This window comes from Neocloeon triangulifer, unplaced genomic scaffold, assembly GCF_031216515.1.
Source record: "Neocloeon triangulifer isolate White Clay Creek 2 clone unplaced genomic scaffold, ASM3121651v1 ptg000020l, whole genome shotgun sequence".
Lineage (NCBI taxonomy): Eukaryota > Metazoa > Arthropoda > Insecta > Ephemeroptera > Baetidae > Neocloeon > Neocloeon triangulifer.
Window position 1 is genome coordinate 1,852,324 of NW_026775561.1, and position 22,065 is coordinate 1,874,388.

At 38.9% G+C, this 22,065-nt stretch overlaps 1 protein-coding gene across 4 annotated transcripts in view; it reads left to right on the top strand.

Moving 5' to 3' along the window:
* LOC132203814 (calcitonin gene-related peptide type 1 receptor) overlaps window positions 1-22,065 on the top strand; it is a 23,427-nt gene continuing 1,362 nt past the window's right edge. Inside the window, exons 1-10 of one of the 4 annotated variants that reach the window (XM_059631897.1) lie at window positions 1-105; window positions 9,004-9,270; window positions 12,241-12,366; window positions 12,834-12,940; window positions 13,121-13,212; window positions 17,746-17,872; window positions 18,674-18,900; window positions 19,783-20,080; window positions 20,139-20,180; window positions 21,529-21,618. In XM_059631897.1, the coding sequence (XP_059487880.1) occupies window positions 9,180-9,270; window positions 12,241-12,366; window positions 12,834-12,940; window positions 13,121-13,212; window positions 17,746-17,872; window positions 18,674-18,900; window positions 19,783-20,080; window positions 20,139-20,180; window positions 21,529-21,618 (1,200 nt within the window). In that variant the 5' untranslated portion in view covers window positions 1-105; window positions 9,004-9,179. The other 3 variants (XM_059631900.1, XM_059631901.1, XM_059631899.1) reach the window with 3 other exon arrangements.

Genomic DNA, 22,065 nt, shown 5'->3' on the forward strand with positions numbered 1-22,065 from the left:
CGCAATCATTGTAACTCGGAATGAAATCCTCCTCGTAACTCGCATTTTCACTTTCGGGTCTGCTGAAAGGGAAAACTGCCGTCGTGCCGGGAACCGCCGGTTGAGGTAAGTGCAAAATGACTCTGCGACCTTCACCCCTTTTAGTTTACTAGACAGCACTAGACAGTTTTAAATTTACAATTAAAATGGCCAGATAAAAATTAAAAGGAGAAGAAAGATAACATGATGCATGGTCAGATTTCTGCAATTGACAACATGCGCGCAGCCCTGATACAGCCGTACATAATAAATAGGCAGGTTACTATTGATTGATTAAATAATTATTAATAGACAAATTATTTCAAATTATCTCTCTAAGTATGAACATATTTATAAGATAAAATAATTTTGACAAAATTTTTGTCCTCTTGCAGAACTTTATTAATATACGTCTACGTCTAGCCTACAAAAGTTGACCTACATGAACAGAAATATCAAAATTTAATAATAACAAATTTAATAGTTCAGCATGGTACTTTCATCCTAAAATAACAAAATCTGCGCCTTTCGTGAAAGAAAATATTGCATCAGTTATTTGAAGTAAAAAATTTACTTTCAGTAATTTAGAAATTGAACTAGAAAATTTCAGGAAAATTTAATAGAACGGAAAAAAGATCGAGGTAACTTAAAATCATACAAATTATATCAAATTTGAAGAGGCGAGAGCAGAGAAAGAAATCAAGTTGTATAATCAGATGAGTGAAGAGCTAACAATTCATTTTTGCATAATTCGCCACTCACAGGAGAGCAAACAGAAAATCTGTGAACGTGTTTCATGCGGCTCCACGCATTTTCACACACGCTTCATTCAAATCGAAATTTTTCAGCAAACAATTTTATGGCAGCCATAAAATTTTTACAAAAATCTCCAGCAAGAGAGTGTTTGCGTTTTTCATATCAGTGGAACCGCTAATGACATTAACCACTCGGCTAATTAAATGTTTACCTTTTATACTGAGGCAGCCCGCACTTTGTGGAGACAAAATCAATAAATTTGGCACACATATTTTGCACATTGTCGGGCGAAAAATCTTCCCGTGGGTGTTTCCGACCTCGGCATCCTCCCCGCGCCCGCAAAAGCTCTGGATTCTGACCGGCTGCGCTGCTTTCTCACAAAACAGAGCGAGTGAGTCGTCATATTTTATACTCAAGTGTTCGTTATTGATCATTGTGTCTCATCCTCACTCATAAATCAACCTATTTTTGCAACTTCTTATTCCATGTTAAAAATTTATATTGTCCTTGTAAAAATACAATCCATTAAACAGAAACTTCCGCGGAAAACAAAGCAATCAAGAATATGGTGCGACCAAAAAAAAAGTGGACGGAGATTCTTTTCTTGAGCTGATTTTCTCAGCTGCCCAATCTAACAGTAACAAAATATATCCAGAGTGTATTAAATTCTGCTATAAATTCAAAATCTTTTGTAAATGTGTGTTGGATTTTTGACACTTTTTATTTTATCTTAAATTTTTTACTATTGGTAGCGAATATAAAGCCAAAAATTCCAATATAATGTTTAACAAATAAATTCAAATTGCTGCTTATTCTAGTGAAAAAATTGACAAAGTTTTTATTTCTGCCGGATTTAAATTAAAATCTGCTTATGTTTGTTATGAGGGATTTAACTTTTAAAGGAAATATTTTTCATTGAAGCTATATCAATCCAAAATTCTCATAAGCGGATTTTAATTTAGTTAATAACGCTTTTTTTCCTATTCAACAGTTGTACTCATAATTGGTATATTGTTACAAAGGATTATAATTTTTATTGAAACATAAAAAAGTGTATAAAAAACACTTTAAAAATAATTTCGCAAATTAATTGCTGTAAAATGTTGTATTCAATACTTTTACTATTAATAGCTCCAACACTTTTATCCTTCTTGCTTTTTTTAGAAGGAGATAAAACTTTGGAATAATTTCCGGCGGGCTCGTCGAGGTTTAATATATAAAATATGAAAAATGGGATGATCTGTCGTCAACATGAATAATGCATGATCTGCGCGCACTTCATTCCAAGACACGCACCAACGACAGATAGGGTGTCCTGTAGTGCAAAGTCCCGAAAGCATGCTTTGCAAATAGCCTTCTGAAGTTATATAGAAATCGATCAAAATATGTGCCGTGAATAAATCACCCCTTGGATTTGCCAACAAGTGCCGCACACTTCCTACTATGCTGGGAGACATAATATCTGGTGTCAACGGGGGGTATATTAAGGCCGTTTTAATTGGCACTTATTACAAAGCTCGGAACAGAGAACAAACATGGTCGTTGACAAGCGAGAAGCGAATGGTGATTGATGCGCTCAATTCGAGCAGGGGCTCATCGGATTTCAAAGATCGAACGCGCACCTTGGGCGCTCCTCATTCTCGGGGGGATAATTTGCTGACAGCTTGCAGAATTAATTTTCGAGTGCCTTCTCGACGTCGCAGCGAATTATACTAAAGGGTTGATATCGCCCCTCGTATCACAGAGTGCCTTATTATTTGTCAGCGAGGTGTGCACGCGGCATCCATATATGCATTAGAGTGCTGCGCTCGCAATCGAATCATTCAATTTCTCGGCGTTCGTTCATTTCCCACCATTTGTATGGATGTAGTAGGCACCAATAATGCCAGCAGCCGCCTCCATGTGTACAACTTGTTGTCGGCTCCATTAGCCCCATATCCAGGCACCTCATGCTCGCAAAAATAGAATCGCGCTCGCACATAATATGTGAATGGGGGAATTTATTACAAATTTTTCCTTGCCATTACTGCCCTCTTTATCGCAATCAGAGTAATATCGTGGTTGTTGCTATAAAAATGTCCGTTTCCTTTTTTTCGCCGGCACACTTTCTTGATTAGTGCAGCCAACTGAATGAGAATTTGGAGAATTTGACATTGATCAAAAACTTTGTTTTAATCACTTCCTTATTTTTTATGAGGAACTGTTCTTAAATATTGCCAATAATTTTAGATTTTTAAATTCATCAATAGCTTATTATTCATTCTCATAGTAATTTAAATAAAACCAATGAAGGCAATAAACTATTTTACATTTATGACCATTGCTAATATTGACAAAATCCGATGATATGAAAAGACCTGAAAAAAATACGAAGCTAAATTTCGATTTTTGAAAACACACCGTATGAAAATATCCTGGACAAAAGTAAAAAATAAAGCAAAAAGGGAAGCTTCTTTTTCATTGAATTGGATTCAATTGTCATTGCACACTGAATGACTCTTTATAGTGCTATATGAACATATAAATAAGCACATTTTTTTTTTAATAGCACACACCTTTTATTTGCCTTTGCATAATAAGCGGAGACTGATGAAATCTCAGCTTAATATACTGAATGGATTTAGCAAACAAGAAGAAAATTTTACTTTTGAAAAATGGTCTTGTTAGCAAAATAAATATTAAATACATATATCACCAAATACTTTGATTAGCTTTTGTTATTTGGAGTTTGAACAGTGAATCAATTTAATTATATGCTCAACGCGAATAGACCATTTTTATACCCCCAAGGATCGTCGGCAGCAGGCATTATGCCAAGAAATCCGGTGTTTCCTCTTCTCTTTATCTGCGCAGCACGCTATATTAAATGAATGGGCCGAGCAAAACATTCGTCTCAAACTTGAATCTCTCAATTCATTAAAACTAAGAGATGCTGGAAAGATATAATATATTATTTGACGTGAAACAAAACAAAATTGGTTAAGGCCTGGGGGTGCGTCAAATGGAAATTCTCCCGTTAGACGAGATGCGACTTGTTGCTAAAAATCCTTTTTCCTTTTGGGAGGGAGATATTTCAATTTCATTGGAGCTTCCTGCAAAAAATTTGGTTGAGAATCCATCGTCGGCAGTCGCTTGAATTCAATAAAAAGACGATTTTTATACAACTTGGTGCGACTTGAGAGCGCGAAACAAAAGCAAATCCGACCACGGCTCCATGGCGGGGCGCGCTTGCTCTCTCGCCAACATATTCTTTTTCACTGCGCATATGTATATTTGAACAAAAGGACCGAAAAGGACCATTGTATATTTTTATTCGCACGACTTGCTTGAGTTTTACGACATTTTGCTGCGGGAGGAAAAGACAGTAAGAAGGAAAAGTCATGAAGAATGAGGCGTGAAATGTTTCTTAATTTAGAACAGCTTTCTCGACAGCGTTTTTAAGATTGCTCTTGATAATAGAGTAATAAGTTTCAACACATTTTATGTCATGCGGTGTGTGGTAAAATTGTTGCTAAACTTTAATGACTTGTAAGCACACCAACTTTGCTTAAGTCAATACTTTAATTTCGGCTAAATTAATACTTCAGGAGGCCCTCAAATAGTCTTATCTAATATCTCTTGTGAAGGGAGTAGCGCAAGTTTATTGCGTATTAATTACAAGTTTGTTGTAGACACACCGATGACGTCACAAACGTGCCATTAAAAGGCTCGAGAGACTTTCCAAAAACGGCGAGCTGGTCTAATTTTGGGAAGCTAGCCGGATTTTTCATAGATTATTAACGCACACCACGTTACGGCCAACTCGAAAGTTTGGCATTATCAAGAGGAAATTTTCAGCTCGGGATTTTCACCTCAGGCTGTGGGATGTACACGTATGTACATATACTTAGTTCAAATCTGCTGGGGTTTCCTCTTGGCTTTGCTACACGAAATGCCTTTTTATGTGAGTTGCAAGTTATGGCGCCGGCTCGACTCCATAATTTATTAACGTAGGTGCTGGATCTGGCGCGAAGAAACCCTTCAGCCAAATACAAGATGGAATTTTAAACAAAATAAAAGTCAGGGGCCGCGATCATCATGACAAATTGCAAGCAGGTCTTGCGTGTAATAAAGTTTTCACGCCAAAAGGTCAGCGAGGCAACCGACCCTAAACCATTTATCTTCGGCGCTCACCCCGCGCAACAGCCGCGAGAATGTCTCGTCCACGCGCATAAATAAAATTTTACATCTGCTTCCAATCACCGAGGCAAAATTTTTTATTACCTGCGCACATATAATCTTATTTGTCATGTCAAAGTTGGACGAAATGATGCTGATCAGGACCAGGAGAAATGCCAGGCCGTAAGTCAGTCATATAAAAGGTTTGTTTTTTCAGCAGCCGCCACCGCCGTTCCGCCACTCACGCATTTATATTGATCTCGGCTCGCATGCTGCCGGGGTTGATGCCTTCAACTCTCTCGTAATGTTCTTCGTTTATCTGCGGATATTTACTGCTGGGAAAAGAAGGAGGAAGAAGAAAGTTGCGGTCGGGAAAGTGAGGACGACTCCTCGTGGCTTATCTGGCGCGATAAATCGGGCGCACCGCTGCCTGCCTCACTTTGTTTCACAAAAGCAAAAGCAGCAGTCGCAGATACTTTTCGCAGAGCAAAGGTCAGCGCCGGCCGGTTCAGCCCAAGGGTCAAAATCGGAAAGAGGATCCTTGATGAATTTATTAAAAAAAAAGAGTCAGAGATAAATTGAACGCGTTGGAGCGTGGAAGGGAAAATAGGAAAGAAAAAAGCAGTGACTCTCGCATAAAGGCTTAATGTGCTCGGATGAACAACGTTTCATCCCCGTGGGAGTCGCCTAAAGTTAAAAGATGAGTTAGTATATTATGTAACTGCTTTTATCTGCAAACCAGCCCCTCATTTCACATTTATCCTCGCACATACCCACACACGTTATATGACATAAGCAGCCGAGAGTGCATTTGTGTTATATTATGTGTTGTGCCTCTTGCGTGGCGCGGCTGGCGCTCATGGCGCTTCATGCGCACCATTGTATCCACAATGCACAAAGAACACTTTTGTTTATGAGAGATCGACAGGACGGCGGCTGCGGTGGCGGCAGCGGCGGCCCCCCCTTCCACACGCACGCCCGTGATACTCTTTTTTTCACATTGAACACCTTTGCGCTCACAGTTCAGTCTCAGTCAGTGCGGTGTGTACCAGTTGCTCTTTCCCTGCGGAAGGTAAGAGAAAAATCGTGCACGTGGTGAAGTTGCACCCGCTTGGATCAGAGGGTGCACCAGCGAGCGACCCCTCTTTCGATGAATCCCTCTTTCTTTTGTGCGCCACTCGGGAGTTATTTGTTTGCGAAAACTCTTCTTTTCGCTGACGGTTTGTGCAGCAGTAAAGTTTGTTTGGCAGCATCAGCCACTCATCGCGTCTGTCTCTTTGTGCGCGCCGGCCTTTATATGTGTATGTTTTTTGCTTGATTATTTCCTCTCGGGGGATGAGAGCGCAATTTTCATTTCCTGACGATTGCAGCTGGAGGGAAATATCGACGCGAATCCGAGTTATGGCCGGGTTTAAAACTCGTTAATGGAAAAAAGTAATGCCATTATACTGTCACATCCAAGGTGAAAGGAAATGGGCTCCGAGCCGAGTTATTTCTTAGTCGTTATTGCTCTCCAGACCCCAGCAATTTGTCACATCTTCGTCTCCGGAGCTGCGAAACACGGCGGCGGGTCTTTTCTTCTAATCAAATCCCAAAGGAGCTTCTCTCTTTGTGGATTAACTGACTGGCTCACACAATTAATCAAGTTGTATCGAGAACGATTGAAGTTCTTTGGTCTCGGAATTGAACTCGCGCAGATCACTAACTAACTAAAGGAAAGATGAGATTAGTTTTCGAAGCCAATACCTTTTCTCCATAATTTACTGTTAACTTGTTTTGTAAAAATTTGTCGATTGTAGGAGAAATGTTCCATGGAGAGTTATTCCACAACCTTTTGTTCCATTGCATTTCAATCAAAATATTGCTTTGGTTTTAATTTTGTTCTTAAATAATCAAAGACGTAAGCAAAAACACATTTTATAAATTCTGTAGCTAGTACCTATGAAACTTGGTTGGAATTTTTTTAATTTTTCTGATTCTTATCTTTTAATTGTTTTCGTTAAATTAAGATATTAGTAGCTTTTTCCATTTGGAATTTTTAAACAATATAATTTTGTACATTAAAGCAAAGCAGAAAATTAATTCTCTAATTTAAAAGAAACAACTTTTGACGCAAAATAATAACACACAAAGCAAAGACAAAAATAAATAAATTTCATTTTAATATACATATTTTAAATTTTTTTTAATACCATTGCAATAAAATTGTTGAATTAATTAATTTAGTAATTTAGTCAAATTGAGCGTTGGAGTTTCTAAATTTTCTTGGGGTTTCCAATTTTTTTATTTAAAATCTTGAATTAAATTTTAGTGAAAAAAATGCTTAATTGAATTATCAGTAATTCTCCGTACACCAATTTTTCGTGCGCCTTTTTAATTCAATCAAAAACTGCCGTAAAACATGTTTGTATGTGTTTATATGATTCATATATAAATATTTTTAAATTACATATCTAAAAATCCTTGGTTTTAAATCGCCTGAAATTTGATGAATTTTAATTTAACCCTCTTATTATTATTTGTCCTCCCCCGTAATTGGCACGGGCACGCTAAAGACGATTGAAGCACGTTTTTACAAAGAAAACTTTGCCGAATTTAATCCAATCAAAATTCCTTTTCTCTGCAACGCACACTCGACTCTTCGAAAGGCGACGGCTCATCAAGCGCAGGTCCTCATCGCACGTATAATAAAGCAGAGAACTTTTCGCGTCGAATATCATGAATAAATTAGATTTCGGAGCGCAAAAGTTCTGGTGCGACTAATTTAAACGGCGCTGCCATTAAAAATTCCATTGGCACCCATAATTCAATTCGCTCCCCTTCGCGCGACGGTACACATGCAGACAGGCACGCTTTTTTGCTGGTGAGCAATAACACGTCCCTATTATGAAGGCTCCATGGACATTACACAAGGCAATTTTATTTACTACAACCCGCCATAAAAAGACGCACGGCCGCATTTTTTGTTTGACTGGGCCAAGTTTACGATCCGATTGTTTTTATCAGCGAATTGGCGAGCAGCATCACTAATGCCACGGAGATGCAGAGCGCCGGGCTCGATCTCGGCGGCCCGGCGGGCGGACGCGCCGCCCGAGTGTATATGAAAGGACCCCAGTTGGCTCGGCGAAACGCACAGGGCGTATGATTTACGACGCACAAAGGAGGGTACTGTGCGCATAAATTACATCTCCTTGCATCTCCACCGATATTTCATTTTTCGCAAACACTTGTTCCTATAAATTGGCCCACGCGAAATCAAGAAGTTGGTGCCGAAAGACATTAAAAAAAGCAGTGTGGAGCTACCAAGTTTTCTTCACAATCAGATCGATGGAAAGAAAAATTGTTTTTCCTCTCGCTTTCTCTGCAGGCGACTAATATCTAGAGAAGAAACGAGAGGTGAGGATTATAAGGGATTTATACGTGAAGAGCTCCGTGTAATATGTTAGGCTTCGGAAAGTTTCATCAAGAGTTCAATATTGTATCTCCTTACATTTTATTTGCCTGAGATAGGTTGTTTCAATTCCAAAGAGTAAAGCGGAGCCAGCAAACTTTTCAAAGACATCTAAGTAGATTGAAACTTTTCCGTTTTAATTATATACCGGTGTATAAAGTCTCCTGACGGCAGCAAAATATCTGCCAGACTGAAAATGCGATGCTGAAAAGCATTACGTCATTTACAATAATTGTCTCGCGGGAAACGTTAACAGTAAAAAAATAAAAAATAAAAACGCCTCGCTCTCTTATCCATTCTACAATGCTGGACCAATTTAACAAGCAATCAAGTTTCGCGGCACGATTTCCTCTTAAGATGGGCAGACACGGAAAGATGGAGGCGCGGTTTTGTAAATCCATGAATCGCCGTCGAGCGTTTAAGATCAGATTCCAGAATGAAATGAGAGAGAGGAGTTGTAACTATTTAATATTGCTCCAGGTCGAACATAACAGTATCATTACTCTCTTCCACTCCAACTTTTTCTCCCATATAATCGCTGCTTTTATCTCTGGCGCTGGTTTTTATTTTTCATTCTCCTCTGGCTCGCAACACGATGAGAGATGAGTTTTGTTTTAAAGTTTCAGCATCGACCTGGGCGGCAACGGCACACCATGAAGCGGACTACTAAAATTAGATCTCCTCACCTGTTGTGCTGTCGCTGCTGTTATTGTTGAATCGGCGCGGCGGAGTGCACGCTGCTTCGCTGCCGCTCATGTCGACGGCGGACTTTCGCTTGGCAAATTGATTTTCCATTATGGAGCTCATTGTCGAGGAGCGGCTCAAGCAATGCACCGAGAGTCCCGACGTCGTAAAAAATTCATCAAGCCCGGCTGAGGCGCGAGCAGGTAATGTTAAAAGATGTGTGAAATTAATTAACGCGTGGCCCTTTAACCCTTCGCTCTTGCAGCGCGCTTTGTTATTCAAATATACGCACACGCATGAAATAATTAGTACCTCCATTGTGCACACAGACTGGAAGTGCAAAATGCTGTTGCCAACTCGCATATTAGTTTCCACCCAATTTCGATGTTGAATGTTTATTCTGTAGTAACTCCCGCCGTTTACGCTTAACGAGTTTTATAATTGGGAGCTTTTGTTGTTGTCATTAGATCATAATTCGTCGGCTTTAACCAAATTTAATTACTTGCATGCGAAATTACAACCATTTGTAAGGCTTAAGAGCCACAGTGATGCTTTTAATACACATTTATTTGTAACCCAATCCATTTCATTTTGCAAACAACTCAGTATCAGATGATAGGGGAAAATTTTTCGCAGAAGCACAAATAAATCCATTCAACTTGAAAAATAATCAGGCTCGAAGAGAAAATATGATTTATTCCAATTATTATTTTTTCATTCCATTTTAATCTGGAAAATTGACGGAAAATCTTTCAAAATGATGTCCTTTTTTAACAAGTTTATGATACCTTTTAAGGAAAAAATAATTTCTCAGCAATTCATACAATTCATAAATGAGATGCCGACTTCCTGGGTCGCCGCCAAAAGTTAATAAAATTAAGAGCAGAGCTAAGTTCCCCCAAGAGAAAAATTTTTCACCGCCCCAATTGTGCATTCTTGGCCTGTGGCTATTGATTTTCTGCTCAGTAAGTGGCTCTATTGGGAATTCTCAGTCTCTCGTATAAATTAAATTTCTAAGCTAAACAAAGGCGAGCGCTCACCCTTGAAAGCAACTCATCCCTCACTTGCTCGACCCCATCCATATTCCTCGTTTTGAGCACTCGCGGTTGAGATGCTTTACTGCAGCAAAGGCTTCGAGGAGAGACACTCGAATTTGCATGAGCACCAACCAAGAGAAAGAAAGTGGTGGGAGGCTCAACAAAATCAGCACGGTGCTGTCGCCTCACATTGAGAGGAAATTGATAATTTCCGCAACTCCTTTGTCAATTCTAAGAGCATTGTGTCATGAGAGAGAGCCTATTGTGTATTGCTAATGAAGTGCCGCTGTAGATCAGGTGTAACTCATGCACGCAGACCCCTAGTCTTCCACAATGTAACCTTGCGCGTGCTGTGTACACCCGCGAATATTCATATCGACCCTTTGCATGTGTTACATTCTGACCAGCCTGTGTATGTGTTTTGTGCGCGAGAGGGTTGCTACAGAGCCGGCCGGCCTCATATCAATGTGCGCGCTACCCAGACTTTTGACATTCAAATTAGCAAGGCCGACTTCAAAGCGTTCGCTATCATTACCCATGATACCCAATCGTTCGAGCGAAATACACGCCAATTATATTTGCATTATTTGCCAACTCCGCCCCTGTTCCGATATTCCGCTCGCTTTTTGCTCTCTTTCTCTGCAGGAGCCATTGTTGCAAACGACTCAGCTTTTTGCTTAATGCGGCATATATCCCTTTTCCTCGTTTTAACAAGGGGTTTTTTGTGGCTCAGCGAAAAATTGCTGGCATCAAATGTGATGGAGAATTTTTTTTCTTATAATGAAGCTCTTTCTTTTGAATTATTCTAAAAAGAGAGGAAAAAAACGTTTTTTAAATCACTCTTTATTGAAGTTTGCCCGAACGAACTTCAATGAGCGAACAAGGAATTGTCGCGCAAACTTTTTTTCGTTCTCTTGAAACGTCCACGATTGAAATATATATGAAATATGATGTTCTCGCAAAATTACGTCACTATCACGTCACAAAATATATGCCTACAAATCAGCAATAACAAAATTAAAAAAAATATATTCATATTATCATACTTTTTTTAATATTATTATTTTTTACATAGAGTATACCGGTCAAAATTTTAACTTATTTTAAATCAATTTTTGGGAGGAAAGAGGAAAACGTTGAATTGTTCAATTGCTCGATAATAAGACACCACCACTACAAATAATTATGCTAAAACTTGGTAGATTAATAAGACCTATAGACTTTGATAAAATTCAAGTTTTCAGCTAAAAAGTGACCCAAAAATATTGAAATGGAATTGAGAAATAGATTTATATAATTTTCAAATTAAATTTTTCCTATAATAATCTTATTGTACCTCAAAAAATAAATACCCATTTAAAATATTTGATTTTTTTATATTTGTTAACTATTCAAAAGCTCAATGAGATCAAATTAGAATGAACCCAAAAATTATCATCAAACTAGGAAGAAATACAAAACATTAATAAAAATCCATTTTTCTGTTAAATCGATCGAGTTCAACGGTTTTGGATTTTGGAGGGATTGCAATATATAATAAATGTGAGCCGCTTTTGTTTGCAGTACGGTTTCCCTTTTGCCCAGTCACCAAGAAAATTCATATTGCTCGCTTCAGCGGATATTGAATCATGCGTGCCCCGCCGGCGTCCGGCATTTCTTCGCAATATTTAAAAAGCAAAGCAGACCAATTTGCAAGCCGCACTGATCTAATATTCGGCAGGGTTTGAACGCAGCAGACACACGTGAATGCTCCTTACGCGCCTTCATTATGCATGACCCCGAAAAAGAGCTCGCATGAAAAAAAAAAACAGAATGAAACAAAGGGGCCGCTCGCATTTGCCGACAAAAGCGGCTTAACTTGGCGAGCGCAAACACCCGCTTGAATGCCACACATTATTTTCCGCCGTGTATTTGCATGAAATGTTACACGTGTTGCTTACAAGTCGGGAGCTTTTCTGTGTGGGCTGCTGCGAAATGTTGGAATGACCTGTCAGCATGCAAGTGCAATATTTGACTAGACGAGTGGAAGAATTTATACCTGCGCAGAACAATGAGTTGCGTTGATGGATGGATGTTGAGAAAGTTATTATATTTCTGCCTTGTTGCTCAAATTCGTTTCTTCTTCTCTGTTTCCAGAAGGCGATGACGGAAGACTTTTTTGCCCTCAAGTCTTCGACGGCTGGTCATGCTGGGCGAAAACGGCGGCTGGCGGCGTGGCTGAAACGGCCTGCCCTGACTTCATAACAGGATTTGACCCCTCCAGTGAGTGTGCCCGTTCATAACTCACCGCAAATATTAATTAAAGTGTCTCTACACGTGTATGGCGGTTATAGGGACTTGGTAAAATATTTTCGCCGTCATAATAATTTGCCAGACTTTAGATTTATGGCCCAACATTTTTCATCTACCGGCTCTCAATATAGAGTTCATTTTTTGAATAATAATCTTCAGGATGAACAAAATATATTAACAAAAAACGTTTTCAATTTGCATATATGTAAACGAGCTAAAAGCAAATCTGCAAAACTGTAATATCCATTCATATTACGCCTGTATAAACAAGCACGCAAAACCACTTTTTTATATGTTATCATCTCTGACATGGCGATCATTCAGTTTGATTGACACTCGGAATCCCGAGTGCTGCGGAATTGTCACATAAGAGGAAAGCCAGTCTCGTAATATCATTTGCGCTTCGCCCGTTCTCTTGAATATTTGATGTGTTGCAGGACTGGCTCACAAAGTTTGTAATTCGAACGGAACGTGGTTTACACACCCAGAATCTGGCAAACCCTGGTCAAATTACACCACTTGTGTCAATTTAGAGGACCTTGAGGTAAGAGGCTAAACGTGTGCTATTTTGACTTGAATACATTATTATTAATTATTTTTTTTTAATTTCCTCAGAATTTTCTGAAACCATTAATATATTCAAATCTCAAAGTAAACACATGTAATATATTATATTCTTCAAAATAGTAAATTGTGCATGCTTGTCTGTTTCTCTTCTGTGTAGTGGCGACGTCAGGTTACTAAAATTTACGAAACTGGCTATGCAATATCATTGGCAGCTATAATAGCATCGCTTTTCATTTTTATCTATTTCAAGTAAGTAAACTTTTCACTCTGAATTTTCGCTGTATTTGTGTACATAACGTAGATGAGAATCGTTCTAGATAGCAAATGTTCTGTGCATCCATAATGTAATGCATGTCGCGACCAACGGCGAGTTTGTGATGCGGCAATAACTTAATCGAGCAGTCGGCGAGTCGGTCGCCGCTTTTATGCGATAATTTAAGTGGAGCGCCTGACTGCGTTTGAATTTTTCGTTTCAACTCCCATACACACACACACAAGCAACCTGGTGGCCGTGTACTTGATTACTCTCTAGCATGCTGCGCGCATTCTAATGCTGAATCCTAATTAGACGCGACGGCATTTCACCTGCTTTTGCCCTCCAAGAGCTGAATAATGAGCCTCGTAATTACAGAGAGCATTGAAAGCGATAGTGCCGGCCGGCCGGCCGGCTCTTTTGTGCGCTGCATTTGATTTATATGGTACCTCAGCCAGTAAACTTGCAACATCTTTTATGCTTGCAGCTCGTTATGACTCGTGGAGGTTCTCCGCCTCCGAACCATTCATCGGCGCCTTAAGCGCTTTTGGATGCTTGACAATAAAATGAAACCATGGTCAGCGGCCGATCAGTGGATGAGTTATGAGTGTACTGGCAGAAATTGAAGGTGCATGCGCAGAATGGAAAAGTACTTAGAACAATACCTTCATGACTTGCTAATGGGTTTATTTATAAAAGTATACGTTTGCAGAGTTGATAATACATCTGCACATTAGCACGTCCTAAAATTTGATTACGCCCACGACTGTGCAAGCGGCATTCATAATCTCCTACAATTTCTCATACAAGCACATTGATAATAAAAAATAAAAAATTGAAAATGCCAAATCAACAAATATAATAATTAAAAAAAACTTTTACATTTTGTTTCAAGTTAGATTTATAATTAATTTTAATATTTAATAAATACTCAATAAAATTCATAGTTTTTAAATTATTGGAAATAACTTGAAAAAAAGTTTGGAGCTTAAAAATTGAACTATTTATAATTTTGGTTAAGTTAAATTTGTTAATTTTTAATATTCAATTTCATATACTTTATGCAACCAAAGCACTCTGAAAGTAGGGGGACTGCGCCTTTTTTTAGATTTATTGTACAGGAAGAAAAACTCTTCTTGACTCATCCTAAATTAAAAAGATCAGGTTTTTTGAGCTATAAAAAGATCCGCGCTGAAGGGAGTGCGAGAGACTTGAAATGTGCATATATCATTTTTTTTGCTTGATAAAAATTCATTTGTCAACGCTTTAAGCAATTCACAGCGATTTATTTTCATTTTTAGAAAGGGAAAGGGCACAAAAGTATTAATTTCCATTGTATGCTGGTGTCCTTCCGTTCGTGCGTCTTGTATAAAGTAATCTGGCTTAATTGAGTTTCTACCGTGCGCTCCCAGCTGGAAGGGTCTTTATGCCACCAGCCAAGCTTGTGTCTCTTCGATCCGAACGCGTAGTTATCAGACGACCCACAGAAGCAGGCCGAAAACTGCGGGACACGCGCTCCGCCAACAACACTGTCCATTGATAAAATCTGCTGGCATGTGTGGTGGAAACGCACACAAATCGTCTGGTCAGCCAGAAAGCGAGTTGAAAGCAGCGTTTGCGGCGCACCTTGCATTAGCCAGGCCCGTTTTGTTGCTCGTTCCATGTGCGCCGCTTTGAATTAAAAGAGCTGCAGGGCTGCGCGCGTGTTCGAAGCAGGTCAAAGACAAGGGTGCAGGCTGGAGGGTGGTGCTGTGATGTTGACATATAATTAAGCCTGGTGCAAAATCATTGCAGTAATTAGACAAAATGAGGCTCCCCAGGGTTTCGAAAAGAATGAAGCTCGTCGTACCGGCGACTTCGTACCAGCTGTGATTTTTAGCGTAATTAGGCTCTCAAACACTCTTGCCTCGTCGCAAGCCTGCTTGAAACTGGAGCCACTCTTTATCTTCTTCATGGAAATTTCACATTTGCAACGAAATTGCTCCTCTCAAGCACACCGTACTCAAATCTTTAAACGTATACCCATTAAAATAATATGCATTATTCATTAGCAAGTGCTTGCAAGTGAAACTTTGTATCCCACTATTGTATTGCGAATAATTTATGGTGCAAATTTTCATAACAAGCAGTCTGGCTGGTTCGAAAATCGTTTCTTTTACAGCAGAGAGAAAAGTATCACCTCGGTCTAATTTTTTCTCAAGCTTAAAAATTTGATTTTAATCGCCTATTATTATTGTCATTAAGAGTTTTATTGGGCCGTAAACAGCTTTTTATAAGTAGATTTATAAAATGCTTTTATTGCCTTTTTTAAATAAAAAAAATATTAAAGTGGATTCTTTGAAACGGTACTTTTATTATGATTTTTGTCTGATCCTAATATTATTTTTTTTTTCTGTTCAGCAGAAGTTTTATTTTTATCACAATCGTTCAATGAGCAAACAATTTAAATCGCTCTGAAAAATTGCCTCTGTTTTCAAATTTGTAATAAGCTTAAATAAAGCTGTGGAAGCGCCCTATTCATTTTAAATCTCTTTGATGTCAGGAATTTCTTTGAATGATCTCATTCGCGGTGCGTACACGAAAGAACCTTTGACGTGAATCAAAACTTTTGAAACACGCAAGAGTGAAAAATCGAGCTTAAATCTGCTTTTAACTCTCTGCACAGCCTCTTTCTGTTTCGCTCCTGAGCCGAGACCCCAAATAGTGACGCCACAAATTTAGAACCAAAACCATGGCGATTCTGCATCACATTTAATATAATTAAGCGAGTAGTTTGGCGACAGGCTTGGTTTGCCGTGACGAGCTTGCAAGACACAGACAAAACGTTCATAACATTAAGCTGCTTTTTCAGTTTACAAAAGCAGCGCCCATTAAGTGCTATACTAATAAAAAAAAACATCAACAAAATAGCTGACACCGTATGAACGTCATCATTATACAACAATTTCCTTGTAAATTAGCACTTAACGGCATACATACTTAAAAAATTCCATTATCTCTCGACCGAATGGGCCACAGGCAAAGCAGAGAATCTTATCTGAAAAGATGCAATTAAATTGTAATAAATTCAATTTTCGGCATGTGCCAAAAAGTTAGTTCAATTTAAAACTGAAATTGCTTTTTAACCAGCTGCTTTGAGGTAAACTTTTGAGTTTGAGCAGTTTAATTTTAACTCACAATATGATAGCCGGCAGCGAATTTTGGATTACGCGCCTCCATTTGACAGGCGCAACTCTCAAAGGATTTACAACGCTAATAACTTTGGAGCCGTCGTAAAGCTAAATTTAGTTCTCCACGGGGTGCACTACTGTCTTGTTTGTTTGTTTTTTGTGAAATTTAATGTTCGCTCATTTAATATCCGCCTTTCAACAAATCTCCTATTTCGTGGCCACACTAATTGATGGACCAAACCCGTTTCAAATATAAAATATAGGCTGAAAGGCTCGACATTGGCTTGAAAGATAATAGTGGTCAAAATGGGCTTCTGCGTCCGCTTCATCTCTTGGTCGAAAATTGCGTCTCTCTCATCATGCATAATCCGCCAACAAAACCGAACTCGTTTGCCGGTTCGCCTGCTTTTGCAAACCTTTCATGGCGCAAGTTAATGAGCCGCTCAGGCTTTTTTGCAACAGATTCGCGGAAACAACGCGCACTGACGATGAAAGTTTTTATTTACAAAGAGCGTTTTTATTTTGTGATGCTGCGACAAGCATTTGCTTTTCCGGCCCGCCACACGCGGGGCGTACGTACTGCTTGGGGAAATGCTAACTTTGCGTGGCTGCTGAAATAATGCTGAAATGCGGCGGCGTTACGGATCCCAACTGACACTTGACGCGTGCTAATCTCTGAGCTCGCAAACTCTTGTGAAGGAAAAAAGGCCCTCTTTTAAAATGAGAGCTGTTTGCGCTTCCCAAAGCATCAATGTTGTTTATTTTTGTTTAACACACCCAAATTACTTTGAAATTAGCCTTTTCCGCATGCGTCTTTTTGAATTATTTGTGCTTTACGTTTGGAAATAATTGGAATAATTTTGATTTATATGGAGACTAAAGAATTATCCCGGTTAATTTAATATTTTGCTATTTAATGCATGTTAAATATTTAGCTGTATAATTATGTATTATTTACTGTATTCTTAACATTTTAAATTACAAACAATGATGATATTTATTAAGATACTTCACTTTTTTAAGGTTGTGGAAAAAAGTTTAGAATTTAAAATTTAATTAGTTTAAATGTATTGATTATTTAAAAATTATAATTATTATTTTACGTGTATTTCTTATTGATAGATGTTCCCCCCTAAACGATGTTGTCTCTGTCACATTATTTTCGTGGCAATTGTCTTGGCTGTTGACTTCTGTCAATGTGGACTAGACATGCTATAAAAACGCTTCTCTCCAATGTATCGTAAAATTGAGCTTAACGATATTACTAAGCATCTTGTTGGTAATTAACGACGCTTTTTTATGTCTCTGCCGTAGCTGTAAAGAGCGTCAACTTAATGTTCTCGTTTGTAAATTTGGTAGGTCGCTGCGATGCACGCGCATCATGCTGCACATAAATCTATTCATCTCATTCGCAACCAACAATGCGCTGTGGATCCTGTGGTACAGACTGGTAGTAGAACAGCCGTCCGTGTTATCAGATAATGAGGTTAGTGCCGAGATTGATATTAACATATAGCACAAGCGCACACAGTCATTGTTCATGCGTGTCGCTCCTAATGTGTGTATTGTGCGTCTTCCTCTCACGCTCCCCCGAAGGCAAACACCACTAAATTAAACGCTGGCATTTTGTAAATGGAAAATAAGTTTTTACAACCGTCGTAAATTATTCGCGTGCTCCTCTCTCTCTCTCTCGCCCGCGCGCACACACACACTGATATTCATACGGACCGCCGCCATCATAGTACAGCAGAAGAATAGAAGTAGTAGTTGTGTAATCTCTTTAATGCGCATCCACTCGGTGCCCAGAAAAAGGGCCTGAAATTTCATTCGCGCAGTTAAAGGGGATGCGTCCATAAGGAAAAATGGGGAAAGAAGTTTTTCGATCATTGTGACACAGAGCGGAAAATCTTTTTCCTCTGAAAAAGTTTTCAATTTGAGCCCCGTGCTTCCTTTTCATGCGCGACCCCAAAACTCTTTTTAAACCGATTTGCGATATTGAATAACATTATTGTCACAATTCCATCATCCTGTAACTTTTTCCTGGCTGAAATAACTGCAAACTCCCCAACCAAAATATCCCCAAGGCAACCGTGGCTCTTTCCCAAATCGCATTTTGATGCAATAAAAAAAAACACATTCTCTCGTTCTATATTCCTCCATCAGAAAAAACCTGGCACCAGAGTTATAAATTTTTTCCGACTAGACTCACTCAATCTGTCCCTCTGGCGCCTTTGCGTATTGTATTGATTACGTTTTGATCTCATGCTCGCCTCTCACTAATCTTCAGGTCGGATGTGCCCTTCTCCACATAAGTCTCCATTACTTCCTGCTCTCCAACTACTTCTGGATGTTCTGTGAGGGCTTCTATCTGCACATCCTCCTGGTCGCCACCTTTACCTCCGAGGACAAGCTCAAAAAGTGGCTCTACCTGTGCGGCTGGGGCTTGCCGGCGGTGGTCGTCGTCCTCTACACTACCCTCAGAATCACCGACCACGACCCTCTCGAAACCTCCGAGTATGCATCCAATCGATAAAAAAGGCACATTCGCCGCCAACAGAGTCGTTCGCTCGTTTGCCCGTCCGTGAAATTTATTCCAGACCTCCCTTTTCTGCGTTGAAAACATTGAGTTCGCTTTCACCCGTGGCACAAACATCAATGCAAAGATTCCCCTTTCACATGTTTCCATTCGTTCGGAAAAAGCGCTTGGTTTATTATTAATTTTTTTTTTAATAGCAGCAACCAACAACAAAGCCTTTTGAGTATGATCGCTTTGATCCTCCCAAAATTAATCAACGAACACCTAAGGCCAAAAAATCTCTTGTGAATTGTTTTTATTTTATTATATTTTTTACTACTTTCACGGGCGGGCTACATTTTTTGTGAGAGTATTATAGGGGCGCTTAGCAAAAAATGAGGCAGGAACTTTGAGCTGCTTGCGGTATAGAGAGGCCCTCATAATTTTTCTTGTCACGTTGCAAGGCTCACATCCTTCTTTGATATAAGACTTCTTTTGTGCTGCCGGGTTCTCCCTTTTAGATTAAAATTGCTCTCTTACAAGTCCAGTTCATGTGTCCTATATTGCTATATAGTCCAGTTCAAAAAATTAATTCATCAAAATTTTTTATCTAAGAAACTAGAAAATCAGTCAATTTCAATATTAAAAATGAATAATTTTTGTTCGAGAATATATTAAAAATTATCAAATATGAAAAATCGGCCGCTCCTTACAAAGTTTTTGTTATTATTTTTTTAAGGAAAGCTGTCCTCATTGTTTTTCAAAAGAAAATAATTCTAAAAAAATTACTTATTGCAAAAGAGCCCTACTTTTAATTCTTTAAAACAGATGATCCCACCTACCAAGGAAGAGCCATTTTTGTTTATTTATCATTTATTTAGGTGTTGGATCCATGAGAGCAAATTCAACTGGGTGTTGGTGGTGCCCGTGTGTCTGTCCCTGGCCGCCAGCTTCACCTTCCTGTGCAACATTGTGCGCGTGTTGATCGTCAAACTGCGCGCCGGTCCGCACGTTGGCAGCGGCCCTTCTCCGTCAGCCCTGCAGGCCGTCAGGGCAACCCTGCTGCTGCTGCCGCTGCTCGGACTGCACTACCTCATCACCCCCTTCCGTCCAGAAAGCACCACTCACCCCCTCCTGAAAACTTATGAGGTCCTCTCGGCCGTATTCACCTCTTTCCAGGTTAGAGTCGGAACGAATTTTGCATTTTCTTTATCACAGTCGACCCTTTTTGTCGCAGGGCCTTTGCGTGGCTTTCCTTTTCTGCTTCTGCAATGGCGAGGTAAGTGATTTTTTTGCATATTTATCTTTATTTGCAGCAAATTAAGGTGGTTCTGTTTTTGTTCAAAATATCACATTGCTGTAACAAGCCACTGAATTTTTTTATATATGCCATGCGCGTGTTGTTGCCTTTTGGCGTTTCCGCATTTCAATAAAGTTGTTAACAACTTGATCTAAATTCAAGAGTTGCGTGCAAAGTCAGTGGCGCATACTTAAAAAGCTGTGTCAAGAAAGGGAGGGTCGATTTGCTTCCAATTGAAATTTTAATTCTCCAATTAAAAATTTAATCAGCTTTGTGCGAGTGACGTCCACTTAACCTCTGCGTCTTTTTTTCTCTTCGCTCAAAAACCAAAGCTCATTCTCCGCATCATTAACCAAGCCATTATGCGCCCGTTATTTACCAAACGACCAAGCTCAGAATAAAGAACCGCCCTCGGTGGTCTCTAACCACACATAAATCGTTGCAAACTCAGTTGTAGGAGAAGAAATCTGGCGTGAGTGTCAATCTCAGCAGTACTGTTTTGCTAAAAAGTTTTATAGGCAATCGAGGAAGTAATTTGAAATAAAATACTATTTTTGTGTGCATAGAAAAATTGATATGATAAAAAGAACGCTGAAACGTTTTTTGCAATTTAATACCACAAAAACAAAAATATAATAGAGAGGATGAGGTTTGATTGGTCCAATAATTTTTTTATTTGTTTCAGTCTCTCCATTCAGAGATTTCTGTAATGATCTTATAAAGAAACAAAACCTCTTGTGGCAGACCAACTATAAAGAAGTTCTAACTTACACAGATCAAATATCAAATCAAATTATTGCAATAACAATAAAGTCATTCTCCTTATTTTATATGAACGTATTGTAATTAAAAATAACTTAAAGTAAAATGAACCCTGATTGAGAATTTACTTATAATAAATATTGTATAAAACAAAGACTCTGCAGCACTAGATAAAGTTGTATTAATTCAACATATTTGCAAATAAAAGCTTCCATTCTACTATGGTTCTCATTTTTCACCTCTCACGAATAGTCTGGGGATGCCTTTTCGCCACCCAATAAATCTGCTAACAAGGAAGTTCGCGATCTCGGCCATTCACAGCGATTGCTGAACAATAGACGTGGGATTCGGTTCGCAATGAGTTAAAGCACCCCCTGACCTGGCGTCAATCACGTCCTCTAACTTCGACCGAGCGCTCAATTTGGACCAACTGCCTCGGGCCATTTTAATCCGCCCTTACCCTTTATCACCGTAGACTTCTTCTCTAATCCTTAATTTCTTTTCGACTTCAATTGTCTTCGTCTCTGGAATCGCCGCAACTGATTAATTCAATTCCAAATGTCAGGTAATCACCCAAATCAAGCGCAAATGGAACCTCCACGTGTCGCAGTTCAGGCCGAGGGCCAGTTCGTTCACTGCTGCTACAACAGTCACAGTAAGTTGTTTTGAACTTATATTTTTTTACCTCAATCTCGACGTTTTCTTCTTTATTTTTGAAAAGTTTCTCTCTTCTTTTCAAAATCTTACCAAATTCTAAGTAGATTCAACACTATATCTAATCAAATAATTCTGGCCTTTTTCAAAAACCAAAAGGAAAGAACATTTTGAAAATGTGAGTTTTTAGATATGCGTCCTAGATTTTAAATTTTTGTGTGCTAATTAAATTTTATAGTGCACTGATTTAGAAATTCAATACGTTATGTTTAAGAATAATTAGATTTTGCAATCGCATATTTTCGGAAATATCTTATACAATCTTATTATAATCTTTTTTCACTTTTGTAAAAATCTGCTACTCATTTTAATTTTGCATGATCATGCTTATAATTATTGATTTTAAACATAATTTTGGTCTTGATCGAGGAGCGCGTCGAATTTAATT